The sequence below is a fragment of the Boleophthalmus pectinirostris genome, unplaced genomic scaffold (genome assembly GCF_026225935.1).
Source record: "Boleophthalmus pectinirostris isolate CB_2022bp ecotype Guang Dong unplaced genomic scaffold, ASM2622593v1 HiC_scaffold_17, whole genome shotgun sequence".
NCBI classification, from domain to species: Eukaryota; Metazoa; Chordata; class Actinopteri; order Gobiiformes; family Gobiidae; genus Boleophthalmus; species Boleophthalmus pectinirostris.
The window spans coordinates 5929379-5955603 of NW_026571115.1; the positions used below are offsets into that span (position 1 = coordinate 5929379).

A 26225-nucleotide genomic window follows, 5' to 3' on the forward strand; every position below is an offset into this window, starting at 1 on the left:
CTTCTGCTGCTACTGCTACTACTACTACTACTTCTATACTTACTACTACTGCGAACAGAAGGGCTTGTAGCAGTACCCTGACGACTGCTGTTACTGCTGCCTACATAGAAAGACTTTCAGCACTGTAGGCACCTTGGAAGTTCCTCTGACTGTTTTAGTTTGAGTCCTGCAGTTCCCTGTGAGTCGCCTTCACACACTCGAGGAACTGGGAACATTTTAGCTGCTGCTGCGGAGCAGGTCCTTCAGTCAGAGACACTGTAATGTACTGCAGGTCACTGAAAGACCTCAGTCCACATGTGAACAAATCCACTGACTGGTTTGATCTGAAAGAGCTACAGCCTCTAGATGAACTTACTTAAACTTAACACGAGTGGGCTTGATTCATTCAGTCATTGTGACTGTCTCTGTCATCCTGCTGTTTAAATAATGTACACTGTGTCCATTAGGCAAATTGTATTTATGAGGATTCATTTTATAATTGAACAACTACAGTGTTCTCAGTCAATCCAGAATATTCATAAACCTCAAAACTGAATATTTAATAAATGAGAAAGTAAAAGTTACATTTTGCTTTTCTTATCTAATCTATGTGTGCACAATTTTGGGGCGTCTATTACACAACTAAATGACAAAAGAACACTTTCCATTCTCATTTGTTTATTTTCATCTGTCAGAATAGTAAAAAATGTACAAATAAACATTCCTTCTCCTCAATAATGGGCAGTGTCTTCATCTGTTGACGATCATCTTTTTGTGCAGTGGCAACCACAGCCTCCCAGACACTGTTCAGAGAAATGGACTGTTTTACTTCACTGTAAATGTCCCATTTAAGAAGGGCCCACATGTTCTCAATAGGATTTAAGGACCATGCCATTATTTTTTCATCTTTAAGGCTTTTACTAGCTAGCCAAATATCACACTGCTTCCTGTACCACTACTTGAAGAAAGTGTCTTCTAAAAACTGGCAGTAGTTTCTGAAGTTGATTTCAAGTCCATCTTCATCCTGAAAAGGTCCAACAAACTCATTTTTAATACTACCAGCCCATACCAGTACCACACCTCCATGTCAGAGTGGTGCTCTGTGACCATTATTGACTCGGCCAGGGGTCCGTCCATCTGGCCCCTCTCATGTCATCAGTCCATAAAACCTGAAAAACCTTCAAAAATTTGTTTTCAGGTATTTTTTGGCCCAGTCTTGACATTTCAGCTCATGTTTCTTGCTCAGTGATGGTCGGGTTTCGGTCTTCTTTACCTTGGCCATGTCTCTGAGCACTGAACACCATCTATCTCTATCTGTAAAGACTTTACTGATCCCAAAGGAAATTCAATAAATAAATAAATAAATAAATACAATTTAATAAATGTAATGCAGTTCATATAAAATATGTTTTCCACACAAATTGATTGGTCACATTTTTTTTTGTTTCAAAGACAGACTTTTAATTAGGAGGACTGGTAGTTGGCCTCACAATTAAAAATCCCCAAACTGGAAAAAGTACATAGTAAATCTTTATATCTACCACAGGGAGTACATGAACTAGTAGGTTGTTACAAAGTGTCCTACATTGCACAGAGTTAAGTTATTCAGTGTAAATAAACGTGTCAGCAGTTGTCCTCCAGCTGTGCTCTTGTGTGCAGTGGTGGGCACAGACAGCGTGGCCAAAGTGACCGAGTGGCAGCAGACGTACTACACCTCAGACTCAGGCATTCAGTCAGGGGCCACCACGCTCCAGGATGAGGAGAGTAGCCAGCCTCAGCCCACAAGCACCTCAGCCGGGTCAGCCTGCTCCAGCGACGCCGAAGCAGCCGGGGCCACGGACAAGCTCACAGGTCAGGGATGTGCGTCTGCCAATAAAGTTCTTGAAGTAGAACTAAATACTACGGGCAAATTTACGAGACCAAAAACTGACGTAAAGACAGTTGTAAAATTTCTGTAGATGATGGACAGCTGTAGTTATTAAGTAAAAGTGTATGAGTCTACACTAGCAAAGTCACTGTTTAAAATAGTCTAGTGCTTTGTTTTGAAGGCAGCCTTGGTGTAATAACAAGAGACACCTGGGTCCATCCATATGAAATGAGTCGCCCTCCGCTATGAGCCATCTCAGATTTGGCTGAAAAAAAATTCAAAAAATTTCTAAAATGACCAAATGAAAGAATCTAAAATTTTAGCTCAATCCCTCGAGTCGTTCCTGAATTATGGCCTGTTGAAATTTTGGGGCCATGTTCACTTTTTTGGAAGCCTAAATGTCTAAGCATTTTTGAGAGAAATGTGTATTATTGTAGATCATTAGTCATAGATTCTAAATCTATCAATCAAAGTATTGGGTGTCTTTATTAAGGGAGGTTCTCAAATTTGGTTGCTGCTCAATTTATTTATTTTTTTTCAATTTTTGAGATCCAAGATCTATTTACTCCAAGCAGACATTTACAAACTAACTGTTGAACCTGAATATTTGAGAGAATGACCATTTCTGACAACAATCTCACACTTCTGAGTTTTCATGTGGATGGTGTAGAGTCCCAAATCTGGACACAGACCAATTGTGATCTTTTTGGCTCCTTCTTTAGAGCCTCAGTTCCCCATGTGGCACAGTTAGATGTTTAGATGAAATTTTTTTACCAGAGAAACTTTGGCATATTCTGATTAGTTTAAAGTAATAAAAACATCCGCTATGAATTTCCTTTATTCCAAACGGAATTTTTGAAAATGAGCTCTCACAGGTCATTTTTGGTGGAGTTTAGGTAGTTTTCCTCCTGCTGGAAAGTTTCAATTACCTTTAATAGACTTAAACACTAATTGGTAATTTCAGCTTCCTCGCTCTATTTTTATGAAGTTATGGTTTCAAACATGTTTAGAAATTGAGGCTTCCGAAAAAATGGGCATGGCCAAAATTTCAATGGTGCATAACTCAGGAACCACTCATTTTAGATTCTTTCATTTGGTCATTTTGGCTATTTTTTTTTTTTTATTTCTAGTTTTTACAAAATTGTATACATGGCAGTCAGTCCTATGCACAGCTTAACAGAAGCCTGTCTCACATGTTCAAGAAGACTGTTCCAGGATTTAGCTGCATAAAACTGAAACAGTGACGCCATGTTTAGACTTACAGAGGCTTAGACGTAAATACACTTTATTGATCCACAATTACTTGGACACAGTAGCTCAGAAATAGCAAAAGACTGATGTCAAATAAGGTATAATTATAAAAATATATATGTTTTATTGTATATTTGTATTTATGAGGACCCCCTTGAAAACAAGATGGTGACACATCTCAAAGGGGCTTATCCTCCAAACAAATAAATTCAAATTCAAATGTACAAATAAAAATTTAATATATTAACATGGTCATATAAATATGTCTCAGCAAGAAGTCATAAGAAAAACTGTGGTAAAATGATATGATGATTGACAGGACATAGGGTTGGCTGTTACATAAGGGTGAGTTGTTGTACAGTTGTAGGGAGTATTATCTGTGAATGTTCAGAAGCAGATGGTTTGCCTGGGACCACTCCAAAAAATTTGCCATCAGTGTCTTCTACTTCAGCTCCTGACCATCTCGGATACACCCAACCACCACTGCAGAGTCATCAGAGAACTTCTGCAGGTGGCAAGACCCAAAACTGTACTAGAAATCAGAGGTGAACAGAGTGGACAGAAATGAAGACATCTGTAGTTCTAGTGCACTCTGGGTTAATTAGCTTTTGCACTCTTCCCCTCAGTGCTCCAGCCCCACCCCCACACCCCCTCTTCCCCTCTTAGACAGAGTTTATAGAAATAATCGGGATTTTGGATTTGATTTCTTGATTTGTATTCTTGATCCTTCAGACCCTCAGCTCTCACTGACCCGAGCACAGAGGGTCAGAGCGGCCATGTTTCCAGAGACGCTGGTGCCCGGAGAGGGAGTCCCAGAGGGGCCCCAGAGCCACGTGCAGCGCCTGGCCGAGCCCTCACAGCTGCTGAAGAATGCCATCGTGCACCTGATCCACTACCAGGACGACGCAGAGCTAGCCACCCGCGCAGTGCCCGAGCTCACCAAACTGTTGTCGGACGATGACCCGGTGAGCACCTCTCCACCACAAGCACCACCACTTCTCTGTGTGCTCAGAAAACATTTCAACTATACTTTTATGTATTAATGCACTAGTTGCACATGATGCCACTTTCTTCTGTGGTGATGAGACTACTACTGGTCATTAGCATAACCCAAATGTTCTAGTTATTGAACCAGGACAGAATATTATGGTAAAAATAAATCAATCAGTAAAACGCTGTACATTTTTTGCTGGGACCACACCAAACTTTCTTGTCAAAGATCTCGTCAGATGACAGAAGCTGAGCAGGGCCAGATTTGGTTAGTATGTGGGAGACCTCTGAGAATATCATGTGCGTGTGTGCGTGTGTGTGTGTGTGTGTGTGTGTGTGTGTGTGCGTGTGTGCGTGTGTGTGTGTGTGTGTGTGTGTGTGTGTGTGTGTGCGTGTGTGCGTGTGTGCGTGTGTGTGTGTGTGTGCATGCGTTACCTTTATTTTCCACAGTATAGCCTTAAACTTTTGGAGACAGCTGTATTTTAGTATTTTTTTTATTAGTATTTTATATTTTTCTACAAGCTTTATTGTGGAACATGCTAAGTCAGGGGTGTCAAACATACGGCCCGGGGGCCAGATCCGGCCCTCAGAATGTGTCCCTCGGCTGATTTTCAACTAAAATATTTGAATTATATTTTCTTTTAAAATGTTGTTAATTTTCTGCGTTGTTTATCATAGCAGCGTCTCCAGTGTCTCTGTACGTGGCCCCTCCCACCAGAGCAGCACAAATGAAGACTTGTCTCTTTCCAAACGCTCTTAAAGGACGATCGTTTTGACTGTTGACCGTGACACCCTCATCAGAAAAATGTCCAACATGAGAAAAGTGGAGCCGAGTGCAGGATTTTACAACAAAAATTGACTTATTCCTATTTGCAAACAACTTAATATTAAAACATTCTGCAGAAATATTTGAATTTATTGTTATTTTTGGGGTTTATATGCCATGAGTTTAGGATCAAAGTAGGTTGGATACGGCCCCCGGACCAAAATGAGTTTGACACCCCTGGTCTAAGCAATTAAATAACATTGCGATCTAGAGACAAGCAGATCCTCAACCAAAAAAGTTACACTGTGTACTGTTAACAAAATAGCAGTTTTATTAAGGATTTGTGTGTAACGTGTCAGTCACGTGATTTAATGTTTTGCAGCTGTACTGGAGGTCAAGACTGGGATTATTCAGTTTATTTCAATATAATCCCATAGAAAGATACTTCGTCCTCCTTCTTTAGCAGATTGACTCAGGTCAGAACATTCAATAGCAACACAGGTCAAAACCATTGTTATTCAATTCAAATGTTATCGCACACAAATACTACACCTTCATCCAGATGGATAGTTTGACCTCCAATATGGCAGCATAAACACCAAGTCACGTGGTTTTGCGATGTAGATGAAAAACCTTAATATCTGTCAGTCAACCTTAAATCACAGATTTTTACCTTGACTAAAAGAGCAGGTAAAATAATGGGTGTGGCCCCAAGCTCACTTCAGCAAATTTTTGAGGAAACTGTTAGGAAGCTCGGCAGGAAGGTGATCAATGACCCAACCCATGTTCTTCACAGTCAGTTTGAGCTGATGCCATCAGGCAGAAGGTTCAGGGTCCCAAACTGTAAACTGAACAGATTCAAACATTCTTTTGTGCCACTAGCTGTTAATCTGCTCAACTCTGATAGTGCAGTTAAAAAATAATTATAAAAGGCTTAGAGAATGTGCAATTAAAACTGCACATAGGCTTAGGGAATGTGCAATAATTAATAGAATACAAGAATGCAAAGGGCTCGCCTGATAAGAATAATTTAAAGGTCCTGTTGGTGCATCACTCGTGCTCATACTTGGTGTCATATTTACTTTGTTCTATGGTGTTTGTTTATGTGCTGCTTTGTGTTGTGTTGTCCTGTTTTTTGATAAAGCATGTGACCCCCTGTCCCAAGACAAATTTCTCCCATGGGAGACAATAAAGGATTATCTTATTTTATCTTATCTTATATACTGCTCATGACTCCAGGTGGTGGTGAACAAAGCTGCCCTGATAGTGAACCAGCTGACCCGAAAGGAGGCGAGCCGGCGCGTCCTGGTGCAGTCTCCTGTCCTGATGGAGGCGCTGGTGCAGGCCATGACAGCAGCAGTGGATGTGGAGATGGCCCGGTGCGCCTGCAGTGTGCTCCACAGTCTGTCCCACCAGAGAGAAGGACTGGAGGTCATCTTCAAATCAGGAGGCATCCCCGCTCTGGTCCACATGCTCAGGTCATTCATCCCAAATAAGAACACTGAGCTACTGTACATCACACTGGGAGGTTCTACATGTATGTAAACGAGAGGAATGTTCAGCAGTTACCACGGTGACACAATGCACACATAAGATACATTTTGAAATAGTCCTGTAATCAATACAATCCTGTTTAGGTGTTTGATTTTCAACAAAAGGTGAGAGTGACGACTGAAAAACCTGCTGCTAGCTGTATCTCTGACAGTAATATTATTTGAAGGAGACAAATAAGCTCAGCCCTTGTAGTTCCAGCTAAATCAGTTCCTTTTAGTCATATTGTGTTGAACTAAAGCTCAGATGAAAGTCTATTTGAGTAACAGAGCCTCAGGCAGAGCAGAGTATCGAAGTATCGTTATGTGATGATGTCACTTCAGGTTCACTTCAGAGCTCATTTCTACCTTTGATTTTGTTCCTTATTCATCAAACAAAAGACAATTGCCTTTCAAAAGCCCAAATTGTCCCACCTTGTGATGTCATGTGCTAATGCATGAGGTAAGAGAGAGAGAGAGAGATTTGATTGATCCCAAGGTCTTGCTGCAACAAACTGTGGCAATTTTGCTCCACTGTGTTTTTAAACTCCATACACCTTCACTGAAGAAAAAGCTGTTAACTTGAAAACTACCTCTTCATGACATCATATGGTGGAACAGACTAATAATAATAATAATAATAATAATAATAATAATAATAAATATTATTATTTTAATAGTTACTACTGACCTTGTTTTTGATGTATTTCTGTCCTGCAGCTCGCCAGTTGAATCAGTGTTATTCTACGCCATCACCACACTCCACAACCTCCTTTTGCATCAGGAGGGATCCAAGATGGCGGTGCGGCTAGCCGATGGTCTGCAGAGAATGGTGCCGCTTCTGAAAAAGAACAACCCGAAGTTTCTGGCCATCACTACAGACTGTTTGCAACTGCTGTCCTACGCCAACCAGGAGAGCAAGGTAAACCTGGAGAGCAGGGTAAACACTCACACTCACAAAACTGTTGGTTGCTGAGATACATCTGGCAAACTTTGGAGAATGCATGATGTCTGTAGCTAGCGAGTTTCTCTTGGACTCAGACTCATTCACCACGACCACAGAAGAGCCCCCCACGGGGGGAGGCGCACAGTGCACGGGAGGAGGTGTGGTGCGTGCGGCGCTTGGGAGGAGATGCGGCAGGGTTTAGTCTGATTTCTTCTGATTAAAAGGCTTAGAATTTGAATTTTAAAACATTTTGGAAAAACGTTTGCAGTTCAGTTAAAAGGTTGAATTAAAATGAAAGAATATTTTCATGATTTGAGAATAGTCACATTTCAATTTCATTGTGCTCTTTCCATGCGGGTCATTGTTTGAATATATAAACATATACATGTATGTCAGCACCTGAATGGCCTGGAGCTGAGAGAAATCATTGTAACCATCAAGTTAAATAAACAAATAGTCCTAATAATAATACGTGTTCCATGTAAGAGGCACAGGCCAACTATAGAACGAGACTGAGAGAGAGTGTAAGTCCACCGTGTCCAGGTGTTTAAGCAGCTATTTGAAAGAGACAAAAGTAATAATTTATCTCAAAGTGTGACACTTTCAATTCAATAGTAGAATCCCTTTTCCCAGACAAGAGGTCATTGCTAAGTTGCTGAAATCAGAGAGGTGGAGGTGGAGGTGGAGGGTGGAGCAACAGGCTCAAACATAATATACACATAATGACAACATCAACATAAGCTGAGAGCTGCAATTTCTATGGAAAAGGGAATATTCAAGCCTGATTACTGTGGTCTGTGATAAAAGTATTTGAACTGATCATGATTCCTTATTGTCTGGTGATACATCGAGGTGATTTTATGATTAATTTACAGTTATTTCTTACATACTGTTCCTTTAAATGATATAAGAAATTATTACATAATTGGCAGCAGTTTTTAAACCAGCCAATAATGTAATAACTAACTGATAATGTAATAAATGACTACATTATTGGCATCAGGTTATTATGTTATTGTTTCAGACATTTTCTTTCATTACTGGCAAGTTATTACATTATTGGCCACTATTACATTATCAGCTGCTACAAAGCTTAACAGAGCAATTTTAATTCATTCCACACTCGATGGTGGTAAGTTACTATTGTAGCCACAGCTGCCCTGGGGCAGACTGACGGAAGCTTCTGAGATCTGATGGGATCAGACTTTGGCAAGCTGGTATGGCCACACAAACTGGTTTGTCCCTGAAGGGCAATTTAAATAGTCAGGCTGGCAACCTAGTGTCTCTGCTCAATTTCATTTTTCTCCAGCAACTAGATCAGGGAATCAACCAATCAACGGAGAGCCATATATTCAGTGTTGTCAACGATTCCTGAGATAGAAGATTTAAAGCCGGAAAGAGAATCTTTAGTGAATTTTATCAAGGGCAAGTTATTGTCCTTCTTCCTATGGGATTTGGGAAAAGCTTAATATACCAGTTATCCCTGTTAGCGACGCGTTACAGATGTCATGACTAAATAACAGTGATTGGTTAAATAATAAAAAGTACCCATCTACCGTCAAGCGAACAAATCCTAACACTGCGAGGTCAGACGGTTTCTACGAAGTGAAACCGGCTGATGAATCAGGCTACAGTTTAAGCCCACTGAGCAGTAAAACACAATAATATTAGAAGGCACTAGTTATCAGATCTATTTTAAGGGCAGTTGGAGGAAGGTAGCAGCCCTCAGGACAAAAGTTTTGAGTCACAGAAAGCCTGTTGAATTGTAAAAAGCAAAAAATAAATAAATGTAAGAAATAAATCTTCATCGAATATATTCCACCCTGAACATAAATAATTCAGACCTGAGAGTGGTATACAGTCCCTGACAAAAGTCTTGTCACTTATCCATTTTGTAGAAACAAAAGCTTATAACCTGACTTTAAATGAATCGATTGGTTTTAGAAATGTCTCATATGAAGCTAAAACCCTCCCAAATTATGCTCAATATACTAAAATAAATTTGCTTCACTGAAGAAAGATTGATCATTTAATGAACACAGAAAGGTCAGATTTTGGCAAGACAAAAGTTTTGTCGCCTACAGAAAATTGAACAAATAATTTACTTCAAATACAAAATATGTTGCATAACGTCAGTGAATGAAGTAGTGGTGCTGTGAGACCCATATTTAATATCTTGTATGACTTCCATGAGCTTGAAGGACACATCCATGCGGTTCCACAATGATTCATACAATTTGTTGATGAAGTCATCAGGAATAGCAAAGAAAGCGTCTTACATGCCTCCCAGACTTCATCAAGATTCTTTGGTTTTGCCTCCATGTTTCCTCTTTCATTCAACCCCAGACCTGCTCAATGATGTTCATGTCTGGTGACTGGGCTGGTCAGTCCTGGAGCACCTTGATCTTCTTCGCCTTGAGAAACTTTGATGTAGAGATAGAAGTATGTGATGGAGCACCATCCTGCTGCAAAATTTGACCACTTTTATGGTTGGGAATGTAAGAGGTAACTAATACTTCTTGATATTTGAGGCTATTGATATTGCCTTCCACCCTGCAAATGTCTCGCACACCCCCAGACTGGATGGAACCCCAGACCATGATTTTTCCACCACCAAACTTAACTGTTTTCTGGGTGAATCTTGGATCCATGCGGGCTCCAGTAGGTCTCCTGCAATATTTGCGGCGGCTGTGATGTAATTCAACCGAGGATTCATCTGAGAAATCCACCTTCTGCCACTTTTCCAGTGTCCATCCTTTTAGCAGGCTGTGGGCCTTGGCAAATGCCACACGTTTTTTTAATTGCCTTTTGTTTAGTGCTGGTTTCTGTGCACTGATTCGACCATGGAGGCCATTTGGAGACAGAATTCTACAAACTGTTGTGGTTGACACAGGGACTTGAGGTGACCAGGCCTGGTGGAGTCTGCTGCAGTGGAAAAGGGGCCTTGGATTTTCGAATCAACAAACGGTCCTCCCGAGCAGTTGTTTTGCGGGGTCTGCCCGACCTGGGCTTGTCAAAAACATCTCCAGTCATTTCAGATCTTTTTCTTATTCTTTGTACTTGACGCTGAGACACATTGAAGGTGTCACCACCTCAGCAGTGGATCTGGTCTTCAGCCTCTTGATAATTAATGCTTTGGTCTCAGGGTGGATCTTAGGCATGTTGTCAGAGGTCAAGTTGCAGTTGATGTGAAGGTCTGGTGTGCTGGGGTTCTTTTTATACACAAACACTAACTGATTGATCAGTAACTGATCACAGGTGAGGCTGTAATCTAGGATTGGGTGCATCATATGACAAGGCCACAAAATTTTTTGCATTGCCAAAATCTGACCTTTCTGTGTTCATTAAATGATCAATCTTTCTTCAGTGAAGCAAATTTATTTTAGTTTATTGAGCATAATTTGGGAGGGTTTTAGCTTCATATGAGACATTTCTAAAACCAATCGATTAATTTAAAGTCAAGTTATAAGCTTTTGTTTCTACAAAATGGATAAGCGACAAGACTTTTGTCAGGGACTGTAGACTGTTCTGTGGCTGTTTAGTAACTTACCTACTTAAATTTAATATAGTTTTTGTCAGTCTAGTTAAAATGTGCTCAAAACTAGATGACATGTGCTATATTTTAAACATGTCATTTGAACTGAAAGTCCATGTCATTTCTAAACACATCTGTGTCATCCTGTCAGCTCATCATCCTGGCCAACGGAGGCCCCGAGACCCTGGTGTTCATCATGAGAAACTACAACTACGAGAAGCTGCTGTGGACCACCAGCCGAGTGCTCAAGGTGTTGTCCGTGTGCCCCAGTAACAAACCGGCCATCGTGGAGGCAGGTATGTGGAGAAAATACACTGTACATACTGACAGGCCTTAAACGTCCTCTACCCAACTGTTTTCCATGTATTTGAGAAAAAACTGTCTTACCCTTAAATAAATATATTGTACAGTATGAGCAGCTCTTGAGGTCTCAGTTAAAGTGCATGTTAGCTGGTTGTTGTGAGCTTTACCATGATGGCAAAACTCCTCCTCCTGATATTGAATCTTTAAGAAAGAAACTTGCTCCAACGTTTGGACAATGCCTTTGACTGCAGTTTAAGTTTAGATGCACACTACCCTTCCCCTTCAAACTGGTTAAGTTACCAAATCATTAGATGCTTCTTTAGCAGATGCTAATTTTATCATTTCAAATGCAGCTGCTCACAAAGCGGACCCCTACTCAATTTTTGGCCCTAGCATGGATAAGAGACATGTCCTATCCAAAATAACTTACAAAAGACCCTTTCAGAAGGAATAAAGATCTTTTACTAAAGAGCTACGAGATCTATAAAGTTTCACCTATTGATAAACCAACTGACTGAAGTAAGTTCAGATGATCTGACTATAATCGACACAGATAAAAAACACTAGTAGATTTTGATCGAACAATCTCTAAATGCCAAGCCAATGGACTTTCTCCAGAGAAAGAAGAGGAATGAAATTAACAATTCATTCTATGAATTGTTCCTATGTGTTTTAATATTGACTGAAATGTGAATGTAAATGTGAATATACTTTTATTTCTGTAGAACTGTAATGTTCATAATATGTAATGTGAAAGCTATGTCACAAAACCCCCACACACAACTCACACCTCACTGGTCTAGCATTTCCCACGAAAACTTTGTAAGCAGTCACAAAGGACCCTTATCTTTGCAACCCCACGTCAGTTCAGGGGTGTGATGTAGAGACAAGTAGAGAGGAGAGAGAGCTACAGAAACACTACAGCTCCTTTAACAAAGACATTCCACAAGGGACAATGCCCGAGAAGTCCTCTCTCTCTCCTTTTACTTTTTTGTAGCTGATCTGACCAAATACAAAGCTTTTATATTTTTCCAAACATAAATATTTGCATTTTTGTAGTCAATGTTGGCCTTCATTGATGATCAGTGCTGTTCAGACCTCATGGACACTGAAGGCGTCCTGTCCCCCGCTCTAACACAGGATATGACGTTCTCTCAGCCTGACACCGCCTGAGCCTGGAAGCATTGTTTAGATCACGTGGCGTTCTTGTGTTTGTCCCGGCTCGTTTGATTATTCAGATTCAACTGCCTGAAGGCTGGTGACTGGACATGGACATCCTCACGCTCCTCTCGGGTCGTATGCACAGAATGTCACAGAATGGTTTAACTGATCAATGTAGACTCAACACAGAACTTTAGATAACTCTTAAAGTTGTACCTGACCTCCAGTCCGTAGACACCAGCCCTAGGATAACCTACACTCATTTGCATATTTCATTTTCAAACACTGTCTGTTTAACTTGGTGAGTGAATATTCATAAAGCACACTTTGATTAGGTGAATAGTGATGTTATTCCCGATATGGGTCACTGATATGTACAAGAATTTACAAACCATCAGAACAACTGTATAATTAATGATTAATTAATTTAATTAATTAACATAGGTAATTGATTATATTGTATTGGTAATATTGTATATATAATATTTTTTGAGTGGTGCCCCAAACTACTTCTAGTCAGAGCCAAATACTCCCAAAGGCCACGTGGGTACTACTTTAACTTTTAAATTCCAGTCTGTAAAATCAATTACCCCTCCTTTAACTAAGGGAGCCCTTTCCTTATTCACCCTACATAAAAGTCATAATATTGTCATCTTGTGCCCATTTATCATGTAAATGTATTCACAGTTCCCACTTACCACTACTGGTCACCACAAGAGGGTGCCTCGCAACCAAAATACACCTGCGCAAATGACAAGAGCATTCAAATACAAAAAAGTAGGATATCATGTAAAAGAAGGCCAAGTTCAGAAAATCAGACTCATATATTATATAGACTTATGACTCATAAAGTGAAGCTTTCAAGCCTTTATTTTATTTCTTGATGAGTTTGATGATTATGGCTTACAGATACTAAAAACCCCAAACTCAGTCTCAGAAAATCAGACTATCACATAAGATCAGTAAAAAATGATATTTCAAACACAAATGTGAGGCTCCTTTGGCATGAATTACTGCATCAGTTTGCTGTGGCATGGAGGCGATCACCCTGTGGTGCTGCTCAGGTGGAATGGAAGCCCGAAGCCCAGGTTGCTTTGATAGCGGCCTTCAGGTCGTCTGTAAAAAAAAAAAAAAAAAAAAAAAAAAAAAAAATATATATATATATATTATATATATATATATATATATATATATATATATATATATATTTCATTTGATCATATTATTTCTTTTTTTCTTCTCTCTCACTTATTTTACTTTGTATTTCTTTCCTTATCATTGTTAATTGTTATTATTATTAATTTATTGTCCTGTCAAGCCATCTGTCGAGTCACTAAATAAATCACACTGTGGTGATAGAGCCCACATACACAAGCTTCCCAGCTTCCTTGGGAGTTCATGTTGTTTTCACTGTTAATACATATGGGCATACATAATATACAGTCAAGCCCAAAATGATTCATACCCCTGACAAATTTGGACTTAAAGTTACTTTTATTCAACCAACAAGTTTTTTCTTGATTAGAAATGACACAGGCGTCTCCCAGAAGATAATAAGACAATGTACAAGAGGCATCATTGTGAAAAATAAATATTTCTCAGCTTGTATTTACATTTGAACGAAAAGTGGCCTGTCCAGAATTATTCATACCCTTTGTAAACTGTCAGAGTCTATGGGAAAAACCAAAGTTCTATACCATTCCAAACAGCACAAGCTGTTTTAAAACTTTGTAATTCCCCTAATTCATTGGGAAGAGCTGTTTTAAGCAAGTGAACAGGTGAAAAACGGCAGGTCTTTGCAGTTGGTTTGTGAACAGTCATGGCTAAGACAAAGGAGCTCTCTGAGGATCTACGGCTGCGTATTGTGGCTGCCCACAAGTCAGGAAAGGGCTATAAGGCCATATCTAAATGTTTTCAAGTTATACAGTTCAAAGAATTATTTAAAAATACAAGATGTTCCACACTGTGGAAAATCTCACAAGATGTGGTTGGAAACCAAAAGTGACACCTGTGCTGACCAGGAGGACAGTGAGATTGGTGAAAAAAAGAATCCACAGATCACCACCAAGGCCATCCAGGTGAATCTGGGCTCTGCTGGTGGAACATCTCAAGACAGACAATCCAACAGACACGACATACTGCTGGTTCCACGGACGCAGACCTAGGAGGACACCACTTCTCCAGATAAGGCACACAAAAAGCCCGTTTAGCCTTTGCAAATGCTCATCTGAACAAAAAAGGTCTTTTGTTTTATGGTCAGATGAAACAAAAATTGAATTGTTTGGCCACAATGATGTATTGATGATTTGGCGTAAAAAAGGAGAAGCCTTCAACCCTAAGAACACCATCCCCACTGTCAAACCTGATGGTGGGAACCTAATGCTTTGGAGATGTTTTTTCAGCCAATGGTCCAGGGAGTCTAATCACAGTAAACAGCACCATGAACAAAGAGCAACAGATCAAGATTCTCAACAACAACATCAAGCAGCTGCAGAGGAACTTGGACTTGGGCACCAGTGAACATTTTAGCACGACAATGACCCAAACACACTGCAAAAGTGGTGAAGAAATGGTTATTAAACAGCAACATTACAGTTTTGCAGTGGCCCAGCCAGAGTCCTGACTTGAATCCAACTGAGAATCTGTGGAGGGAGCTAAAGATCAGGGTGATGAAGAGGAGACCCTCCGATCTGAAAGCACTGGAGCTCACCGCTAAGGAGGACTATGCAAAAATATCAGTGGAGACATTCAAAAAACTGTTCAGCAATTATAGGAAGCATTAGATTACTGTAATAGCCAATAAAGGCTTTTCTATTGATTATTGAGAAAGGTTATGAATAATTCTGGACAGGCCACTTTTCGTTCAAATGTAAATAAAAGCTGAGAAATATTTATTTTTCACAATGATGCCTCTTGTACGTCATCTTATTATCTTCTGGGAGACGCCTGTGTCATTTCTAATCAAGAAAAAACTTGCTGGTTGAATAAAAGAAACTTTAAGTCCAAATTTGTCAGGGTATGAATCATTTTGGGCTTGACTGTATATGTCAATTGCATGAACATATTTACATATATGTATAAATGTGTGCCTGTGTGGGATTATAATTTAAAATTGTAGAAAAAATAAAACTGAATTGAACATGAAATAGCTCAGAGATTGTTTGTGGGGCTCAGATCAGTTGAGTTTGCAGACCAATCAGGCAGAGGAACACCACGCTCACTGAACCAGCTTTCGGTACTTTGGAACTTAGCAATGACCTTTTGTGACTTTCTCTTTGTGGAGGGTGTCAGTGTCTGTCTTCTGGACATGTGTCCAGTCAGCAGCTTTCCCTGTGATGGTGTTTCCCACTGATGCAGACAGAGAACTTTTAAAGGCTCAGGAAACCTTTGCAGGGGTTTTCTGTTAATTAGCAGATTAGGGTGTGGCACCACCTTTCCAATATTGAACATTTTCACAATATTCACATTTTCTGACACACAGAATTTTGGGTTTTCATTATGTGCATTATGTGTGTGTAAGTCATAATCATCAAAGTTTCAAGAAATAAAGGCTTGAAAGCTTCATGTTATGGCTTGTGTCATGAGTCCGTTAACTATATGGGGTTGACTAAAATAAAATGAGTGACAAAAAATATTGAACTTTTTCATGATATTCAAATTGTAAGGTCTCTTACCTGAGCTGTCCTGTGTGCAGGAGGGATGCAGGCCCTGGGGCAGCACCTGACCGGCTCCAGTCACAGACTTGTCCAGAACTGTCTGTGGACACTGCGCAACCTCTCCGACGCTGCCACTAAACAGGTGTGTGCCAAGTTCCCTCGAACTCGTTAGGCAAAAGAGCAAAACTGACTCTTGTGAGTCATGTTAGAACATTATTACCTCCTCAACAGACTCGGACATGCGCTTTGTTTCATTCACACATGTTGAGTAAACCTTTATAAGTCTGTTTACATCTCCAAAGCTCAAAATGCTGTATTTCACTTTGTAATGAAGCAGGCTCTCCTCTCCACACAACACGTGTAACCTGTCCTCTTTCAGACAGTTTTAAAGTTTTAAATGTAATACTGTTGGACATTCCAGGCAAGGCTGTGACATCTCTGTTGACACAAGCGGAAAAGTTACACCGTGCAGCTTTAACAAATAAGCTCCAACAGTGTGGAGCTTGAGCGGATGGTCCTCACTGAAGAGCTATTGCAAATGCTGTTGTGAAACTGTGTTCAGGAAGGCCTGGATGGTCTGCTGCAGATCCTGGTCACTCAGCTGGGCTCCGATGATGTCAACATGCTGACGTGTGCCACAGGAATTCTGTCCAACCTGACCTGCAACAACGCACGCAACAAGGTCAGTGCCCCCTGCTGGACCCCCACAGCATGTTTTTTTTTTTTTTTTTTTTTGAATTAATGTAATAATTGATAATTATCCATGTCAGGTGTTTATTGCACTGAAAACAAACAAACAAACGAACAAACAAATAAACAAAAACATGTGTTCATACTGTGAGTGGGCTTGCCAACCTGACTCTTATTTGTGCTGTAGGAGGACCTGCTTTTTCTTGTTTCCATGCAAATGTTTTTCCTTTGACTGTAGTATTCCACAATATGGGATGAAACTTATCTATTTTTGTGGAGCATGTTCTGAAGTATAATTTTAACTTTCTCTTTCCATGGAATCATGCAGGTCACATACTGCTTCTGGAAAGTAACATACTGTACCTTTAATGATACACATTTTTGTCTATTTTGATAATAATTGAGATCTTCAAAACAAAGTCAAGTGGTGACAGAGTTCTAAAGATGTTATCTTGAATAACTTAAGTAAACACTAATTCTCTGCTTCTCTGAGCTGCGTGAAGTCCATTGTCTTATGAGCTGACATCGTGTGCTGTTTTCAGACCCTGGTGACTCAGTTTGGGGGGGTGGAGGCTCTGATCCACGCGGTGCTCCGAGCGGGGCAGAAGGAGGACGTGGCCGAGCCTGCAGTGTGCGCGCTCAGGCACCTCACGTCCCGACACCCCGAGGCGGAGCTGGCCCAGAATGCTGTCAGGCTGCACTACGGCATCCCCTGTGTGGTCAAACTACTGGGCCAGCCACACTACTGGCCCGTGGTCAAGGTGAGTTATTAGGCTTGTTTTTTGTATATGACATGTTAGAATACTAATTTCACTAAAACACAATTAACATCATTCTATTGTAAAGAGAGACTAACTACTAAACTCCGCCCACAACCACATTTCAAACAGAGCTGCTGAACTGGAGGAATACCTGGATGACTCAAGGGCAGAGTGAAGGAGAAGGGGGGGGGGGTTAGCAGGAACAGTGTGATTGACCTAACAGGTATCCACACGTCAAACTCTGCACCTGCAGCCGGGTGTTTGTAATCAGAAAAGCCTGGCTGTGGTCAGGGCAGTGTTGTGTGATGGCCCCGAGCACTTAAAACTGTAGTGGCCATGGGAGCCAAGTTTCAACTAGAAAGCTGCAAATATACACCTAGTTTGCACTAAAATGACCAAACAAGAACCGCTCTACGTACATTTACAGTACTCCGCTTTTCTGCTTCATTTTGTATACACCCCTAGAATGGTGGCAGTGAATTACTTTGCGGCACATAAACCTTGACACAGATTCATGAATAAAAAATGACAGTGACAAGGCGACGGCGGCAGAGTGTGTTGAGTTGACACAGAACTATAATTCGGCCATTAGAACTCACAGCTACTTGATGGATTGTTGTACTTTTCAATTCAACATTTTTTTCCCACAAATATTTAGCACAGGTACTATCCACCAAACCAAGTCAGAATTAGAAAAAAACATGACCATTATATGTCATATATTAATGTAACATTGGATTTATTCAATTATTTTCTGCTCTCATTTAGGCAACTGTCGGCCTCATACGAAACTTAGCACTGTGTCCAGCCAATCAGGCCCCTCTCAGGGAGGCGGGAGCTATCCCCCGATTGGTCAATCTGCTGCTAAAGGCACATCAGGACATTCAGCGGCACGACTCCTCTCAGCAAACCTACAAGGTACACCATCCAAATCAACCTGATTTGGATGGGGGGGGGCTTAGCAGTACTTGTAAGCCTACTGAGGAAAACTGTCTGTGCCTTCAGGATGGCGTGCGTATGGAGGAGATAGTGGAGGGCTGCACTGGGGCCCTGCACATTCTGGCCCGAGATCCCATCAACCGAGGCGAGATCTCCAGCATGCAGACCATCCCTCTGTTTGTGCAGGTACAGACACTCCCACTGCAAACTGCTGCCAGCTCACTGTGTGACAGATTAGACTACTCATTTCTCTTAAACATAGTCATCATAATATGATAACTCTCCCTTGTTCAAACCCTGAGCCAGTTCGTAACAAAGGAGAGTCCACACATGTTTAAAAAGAGTAAAAAAAATAGAAATATATTAAACCCAGGATGCAAGCTAAATTGTGGTCTCCAGCAGCCAGCTTTTAAGGTGGTGAGCCACACCCACAATCAGGTGCAGCTCGCTGGGTTGGCCCTCCCACCCTGGAATGTGGAAGGGAGGGGCGAGAGAGCCAGCAACAGCACAAACACACACCCACAAAATACTGAACTACTCTGGGGTCGTAGCAATTACCGACTCACTAATTAACTACATTACAGTTATGATCTGACAAATAGGATAAGATTTTTCAACAAACACTGATGTAGAATTATGAATATTGAACTCAAGTTCTGTCCCACCAGTCCAATTAATATAATAGAACTGCATTCTTGAAATGTGTGTTATAATTATAGTAAAAAGGAAAGAGCTCAAAAATAACAACAAAACTTGACTACTGGGTCTACAAACTTGTGACCTAAGTTTCAATTGACAAAATAATATATATATATATATATATATATATATATATATATATATATATATATATATATATATATATATATATATATTTTTTTTTTTTTTTTTTTTTTTTTTTTTTTTTGCTAAAAAGTCACATGCCACATGCATTGGCTTCAACTCCATTGAAATATCACACCCTGTAGACTTCTCTGATGAAACGTCTTCACTCTTAATCATTTTTATCCAGACAGAAGTCCTTTTTTTTTTGCAGTGAAACCTGCCTGAACTATTGACTTGTTTGTCCCACATGCCAAATGTCTGTACCACACATCTGTCTAGTGATGAGCACAAGAGGATAGATTGCTAACTTAAATATGTTCACTATGTTGCTGCTTTTAAACTTCCTTTGGGATCAAATATCCATCTATTGTCATGGAAATTATCTGTAAAACAATACCAAAACATACAAGAAGACTGTGTCTGTGTTGATTAATTATGTTTGCACTGGTTTTAAACAGTCTCATACTGACAGAGTTTCTGTTGCAGTGAGCCCAGAGCAGTGGGGTAACAACACTTAAATATTCTCTGAGGTCCAAGTCCTTCCCAAGAACAGTTTGCATTTAGGGCAGTCTGAACATTTGACTTTCTCTGAAATGTAACACCCAAAGGTGCCTTTGAGGGAAAGGATTAGACAAAAAATAGTGTGGCTTTTAACACTTCTTACTTGGACAACAGAAAGAACAACACCCAATACTAACATTTCCACCTATCTATCTATCTATCTATCTATCTATCTATCTATCTATCTATCTATCTATCTATCTATCTGTCTGTCTGTCTGTCTGTCTGTCTGTCTGTCTGTCTGTCTGTCATTACACAGATGAGATACTGAACTTTATTCTAAGTCTGTAAGTAGCTCTGTTCTGTTAAGCTGCTTGTTTGTGTGTTTCAGCTGCTCTACTCGTACGTGGAGAATGTGAAGCGTGTATCTGCTGGTGTCCTGTGTGAACTGGCTCTGGACAAACAGTCTGCAGAGCTCATCGACGCAGAGGGAGCCTCAGCACCACTCATGGAGCTGCTGCATTCCCCCAATGAGGGCATAGGTACTGCAGCGCAAGGACGCTCATGAGGGCTAGGGCGAGCATGGCTGCTGTTGCCGTGGCAATTGTGGTAGCCATCTTGAGGGTTTGGGAAGGAAAAATTCTGAGAGAAAATTATGTAAAACCTGGGCCAGAAAATGTATTCATTCAAAGTTTTAAATGGACATAAAATTGTGTATTTTGTGTTATAATCATGCAGGACCCTACTTGTCTGTGTCAGAACATTTGTCTCTGAATTATGAACATGAAGATTCACCTAAACCTCTGCACTGGGCTAGATTTATGCAGAATTAAAATATGTTTAACAACCACTTATGCCTATTACTATAAAAGAAGAATTTATTACCTAAAGGAAAAATACTAGTATTAGTATGATAGAGCAGAACCAAATGCATGAGAGGAATTTATGACAGCGAGAATAAAATCAAACTCTTCTCTAACAGAGCATTTAAGTAAAAAGAGGCTCATGGTGAGAATGTGAGATCAGCCCCACACATTCTGCTCTTTTATCAAGCCACCAAGCCATACATCAGAGCGAACATTTGAAGAGAACACATAAGAATGACAGGGAACAAAAGATCAGACTATTTGTAGATGATATGTTTTTATTTTATTATTATTTTTTATTTTTTTTAAAGACATCAACACCTCCAATGTGCAGCTATGAATTTTATTCATAGATGCACATTGATTACATGTAAAACCCAGGTTCTCCTTTTCAATCGTATTCAATCATACACCCTCAAAAGTAGTATATAAAGACAATATCGAGTGGGACAGTAAAAAAACAAAAAAAACAAAAAACTGGGATGTATTTCTATGCAGCTCACTTTTGATATACATGTTGTTGGTGTGACCCTCGGTATTATGCCAAATGGAAGGAGAGTGAGACTTGTATTCCTGCATATCTCGTCCACACTGTTTGCCCAGTGATGATAAAACAAACAAACAAACAAAAAAACTACTTAATCGAGTATCCAGTGAGAATATTCACAATCCAAACTGAAGAAAGACAAAAAAATTATTACAATTCATATTTTTAGATGGGGATTTTAAACCAGCAAAACATGATTGAACATGTAAAAATTTGATTAACAAGGGCGTCCCAGCCTGCTGTACATTATTAAAAACAACAAACAAGGAGAGGAGGAAATTTCAAGAGCAACATTTGGACTCATTAACTGGCACTTCTTTTATACCTCCAATTGAGAGAATAATAATAATAATGATAATAATAATAATAATAATAATAATAATAATAATAATATAGACATTTAATGTCTATAGGAAAATGGGGTGAACAAAATGCAGTCATATAAATAACAATTGGAGCAAAACCTACAAAAAGACTTGAATACCAAAATGGTTCAACTTTCAACAGGAAAGTGTGGAAGGGAAATGCTTGCCACAATATCAGATTAGGAATGGAGTAGGATGTGAATTGTCACTATCTTCTCTAAATGTAGAATTATTTATCTCTAAAATGGAGGCAATTCCATTTTATTATTGTATTAAACACAAGCAACTAATCAAATCAAATCAAATCAAACTTTATTTATAAAGCACTTTTCATACAAAATGCAACACAAAGTGCTTTACAGTGATTAAAAACAGTCCCGCATTTCCAACCACCCAACCACCCACCCACCAACCCAACCCCCGCACCCCCAACCCCACATAGTCAAACAACCCAAACACACACTCACATACACACAAACATGCACACACAGACACACACACTAGATTAGCACATCAGCAAATGTGTAGGAGGCAACGTGATAATGCCAGTCACACTACTATTTTCTGGGATTGTTCGTTGATGAAACCTTTTTGAAGCTTTATTAATTTATCTTTACCAAATGTACTACACCACTCTATCCCTTTCACACCTGCAGCATTGTTTTTGGGTCATACCTCTGTGGTGGTTGCCACAATCTACATTATTACATGATTACATACAATACATGATTAAACTGTTAAGTGCAGCGAGGAAGGTCATAACAAGAGGATGGTTTAAGCCTAGTCATATTTGTCATGGAGAAGATGACATTGGCTCTCTTCTCTTGACTACTCTGAACACAGAACTGCAATGATATTTGAATGACGGATGCTCTTTTGTTTATTTTTCTGTTTGTTTCTTTTACATTTAGTTTAATATTTTCAACATGCTTGACATACTTGTTTGATTCAAGACTGTAATATTTTGTGAAAAAGCAATTAAATAAAACAAACACAAATAAACACCACAGGACAGAGCTGGGGTTCAGTCACATGTTTATACTTCTGTACTGTGTTTTGCAGCCACCTACGCTGCTGCTGTGCTCTTCCGTATCTCCGAGGACAAGAGTTCGGACTATAGGAAGAGAGTGTCTGTGGAGCTCACCCACTCGCTGTTCAAGCATGACCCAGTGGCTTGGGACATGGTAAGGCTTATTGCCCCATTCAATTCAAGATAAAAGCGTCACAGTTTTACCAGCAGGGTGCAACACGCGAGGGGAACTTTGTCAATGTAATCTTTGTTCTTCTTGTGCTGTGTGTGATAGGCCCATACTGTGGTCCCTTTGGAGCCCACATACCTTGCTGAAGGTAAGACCTCAGCTTTTGTTTTGAAGACAAATGCTGACAGTACAACGGGCTAACGGACGGTGCATACATTGTGTCTCTCAGAGGTGGCTGTTCCGTACCCGACATACGGCTACACAGACATGCCTCTGGACCCTGACCTCCAAGAGCCATACCTGCCTGACCTGACCTTTGACCCCTGCCAGGCCTACCCACAGCCACTTTAACAGGTGTCACTGCTTATTATTACAGCTATTAATATGACATTAGGGATGAGTGTATTTATATGAAGTATCAATTCTGACTCTGTACAAATTCTAGTAATATATAATACATATAGTAATAAACATGTACATTTTTAGGCTGATCAGACTGAAGCATTTTGGGATCATGCACTCATGGATTTGTGTCAAAATACACACACACACACACACACATACACACACACACACACATACACACCCACAGACACGAGCACACGCACACACACGCGCACACAGACACGCACGCGCACACACACACACACACACACACCCATAGACACACACACATGCACGCACACACACGCACACACACACACCCATAGACACACACACATGCACGCACACACACGCACACACAGACACGCACGCGCGCACACACACACACACACACCCATAGACACACACACATGCACTCACACACACGCACACACACACACGCACACACAGACATGCACGCGCGCACACACACACACACACACACCCATAGACACACACACATGCACGCACACACACGCACACACACACACAGACACGCACGCGCGCACACACACACACACACACACACACACACACACCCATAGACACACACACATGCACTCACACGCACACACACACGCACACACACACACCCACAGACACACACACGCACGCACACACACACACACATCACACACACATCACACATGCACACACACACACATCACACACACATCACACATGCACACACACGCGCACACACACACACACACACACACACACGTCACACATGCACGCACACACACGCACACATCACACCCACAGACACGCACACACAGACACGTACGCACACACAAGCACACACACACACACACCCACAGACACACGCACACAGACACGCACGCACACACAAGCACACACACACATTACATTACATGTTCGTTTTATAACACATTTTCAGTGCCTATTTTTATTTTCACTGCAGTTATTTTATGTCTAATTCTATAAATTCATGTTAAACACTACTTTGAGACATTGTTCACAGCTAAAGAATGTTGAATACAAATATGGTAGTGAAAAATGTTTTTTTTTGTGCTAATTTAAGAGCAGTTAAAACAGACTGGTCAGTTTTGACCAGGAACACAAAAGTAAGGGGCAGGAGGTGAACACGGCAGGAGGGTTAATGGTGTAAATTGGCCTGGTTTGCCACACTATGCGCTTGTTCTGTTGTGTTTCAGGAGAACTGCACAGGACTCTGGATCTGAGCTGACCTGTACCAAGCGTGCTGTGAGGGCCTGGACACAGAAGCGCACCTCAGTGTCCTTTGTTTAGTTTCACTGTGTTCTGTGACGTGTGATGGCACTCTCCGGGACATGTTGTGTCTGTGTGGACAGTACATTGACTGACAGTGTTGTTCCAAATGTGGGCAACACGCTCAGTGTGGCATGTTTTACTCTCATGATACAGTGTACACTTCTTTTGGGGCGTCGCAACAAGATGGACCCAAGTAGCAAAGTTTGGAGTTCAAATCCCAGTTCAAAAAATATTGTCATGTTTTGAAGTATAAGCCTACTAGGACAAAAACTTGCAGTCTGAAGTTGGAGAAAATTTGGAGTAAAAACAAAGGGAATTGTGATATTTCCTAGTTGAAAGGCATCCGAGGAAACCCATACAGGGATTATACCAAGAGTCTGATGAGCAGCGGTCTACCCAGTGTAAATCCAACTGTGGAGGAGTCTGGACCACCCCTGTGTGTTGATGGCTTCAACTTAGAGCACTGAGCTGGTCTCTTGTATTTGCAGTTGGGTGTGTTTTAAATATATGGGTAAACCACAATTCACTTTCCCCTTGTCCTCAATTCTTGCACCTGAATCCCACCAAGGACAAATGCAGAGACAAGAGTAGAAGAGCAAGGCAGGTGGAAACCTGGTCCCATGGTCAATGGCACAGCCTCCTCAGGCACTACTGTGACCCAAAAATACTATTTTATTCTCATTGGACTTTTTAATCAGCTGAACATATGATGTTTAAATAAGCATGTTAATATAGTTCATATAAATTATAACTTTATTTACTGTTTAAAAGGAGTCTTGTTCCGATACCATTTTTTTGGCCTTGGCACTTGGCCTTAGTATACTCGCCGGTACTGATGCCGTAGTGTGAAGTAGAAGGCTAATCAATTTTGTAACAGTACAAGAGCAAAAAATAACTAAGAAATAATGGAAAATGCAGAGTGGTATTGGATCAGTGATTTGGTCTGAGTACTTTCCGATATGATACCTGAAAAATTAGCAGTATCTGAGCTTTTGCCCATATTCACATCAGTACCGGAGGAGCACTATGTCAGTAACTTCCTTATGTGAGTAGGGTCATCTCTCCACAGATCTGAACTGTAACATGGACTGGTGTCACCTCCTTGTCTCCATTGAGACAAGTTTAATGCCAGTCTGTGGAACAAGCAGAGCGTTAACAAGTTAGTAATGAGCCATCAGTCAGAAAAGTTGTGCACCCTTAGGGGTTATTTTTTTAAGTTAGATGACCTGATTACAGTGCAAATGTTTGTGGGCTTAATCAGATAAGCTCAGTGAAGCCATAGCTTCAAAAAGTTCTATAGCAGAATTCGATTAAACTAGTTTTATTGTGTTACAGTATTGGTTTAGTTCATTTCCCAGAATTAAGAACAATGAAGTTACTGAGGTTATCAGCTTTCCTGTCCTTTTCTATAAAGTTTGGCAAGTGTTGGACTTTGAGTTTGTGCCAGTTCATCACATCACACCACTGAGATGAATGTTGCTGTTGTCTTGTGCTGCCGTGTGCAAGAAGGAAAGGAAGTGGGAAAGAGATGTGAGAAGTACCCTATGTCCAGAGCTCACCTCATCATCAGCAAACAGCAGTGCCACACAGTGGGCTGGGGTGGGATGGAGAGGCACAAGAGCAGAGGACTCGTTCTTAAGCAGAGAGGTGACTAAATGCCAGTCTTAAACATCTGTCAGAAAGAATAAAGAGAAATGTGTATATTGAGCATATGGAAGCAAAATCATTTGTTTGTATTTTTGAACCATAAATTGCATTATGAAAAAAAAAAAGCATTCTGTCATTCTTGAGTATTTTTGAAATCCACAATGAAATCATGTGACATAATATGTTTACACAGGGTCATCAAATAGATATATGTACAGTATGCAC

The 26225-nt window shown here is 40.5% G+C and overlaps 1 protein-coding gene across 1 annotated transcript in view; it reads left to right on the forward strand.

Moving 5' to 3' along the window:
• Positions 1-23027, forward strand: part of jupb (junction plakoglobin b) — a 23056-nt gene extending 29 nt beyond the window's left edge. The window contains exons 2-15 of the mRNA XM_055152688.1: positions 1639-1791; positions 3830-4062; positions 6093-6331; positions 7103-7304; positions 11015-11159; positions 16022-16125; positions 16546-16665; positions 17216-17434; positions 18203-18352; positions 18440-18559; positions 20091-20241; positions 22540-22661; positions 22782-22824; positions 22906-23027. Coding sequence (XP_055008663.1) covers positions 1639-1791; positions 3830-4062; positions 6093-6331; positions 7103-7304; positions 11015-11159; positions 16022-16125; positions 16546-16665; positions 17216-17434; positions 18203-18352; positions 18440-18559; positions 20091-20241; positions 22540-22661; positions 22782-22824; positions 22906-23027 — 2123 coding nt within the window. The remainder of the gene's footprint in view (positions 1-1638; positions 1792-3829; positions 4063-6092; positions 6332-7102; positions 7305-11014; positions 11160-16021; positions 16126-16545; positions 16666-17215; positions 17435-18202; positions 18353-18439; positions 18560-20090; positions 20242-22539; positions 22662-22781; positions 22825-22905) is intronic.
• The last annotated feature ends 3198 nt before the right edge of the window (positions 23028-26225 follow it).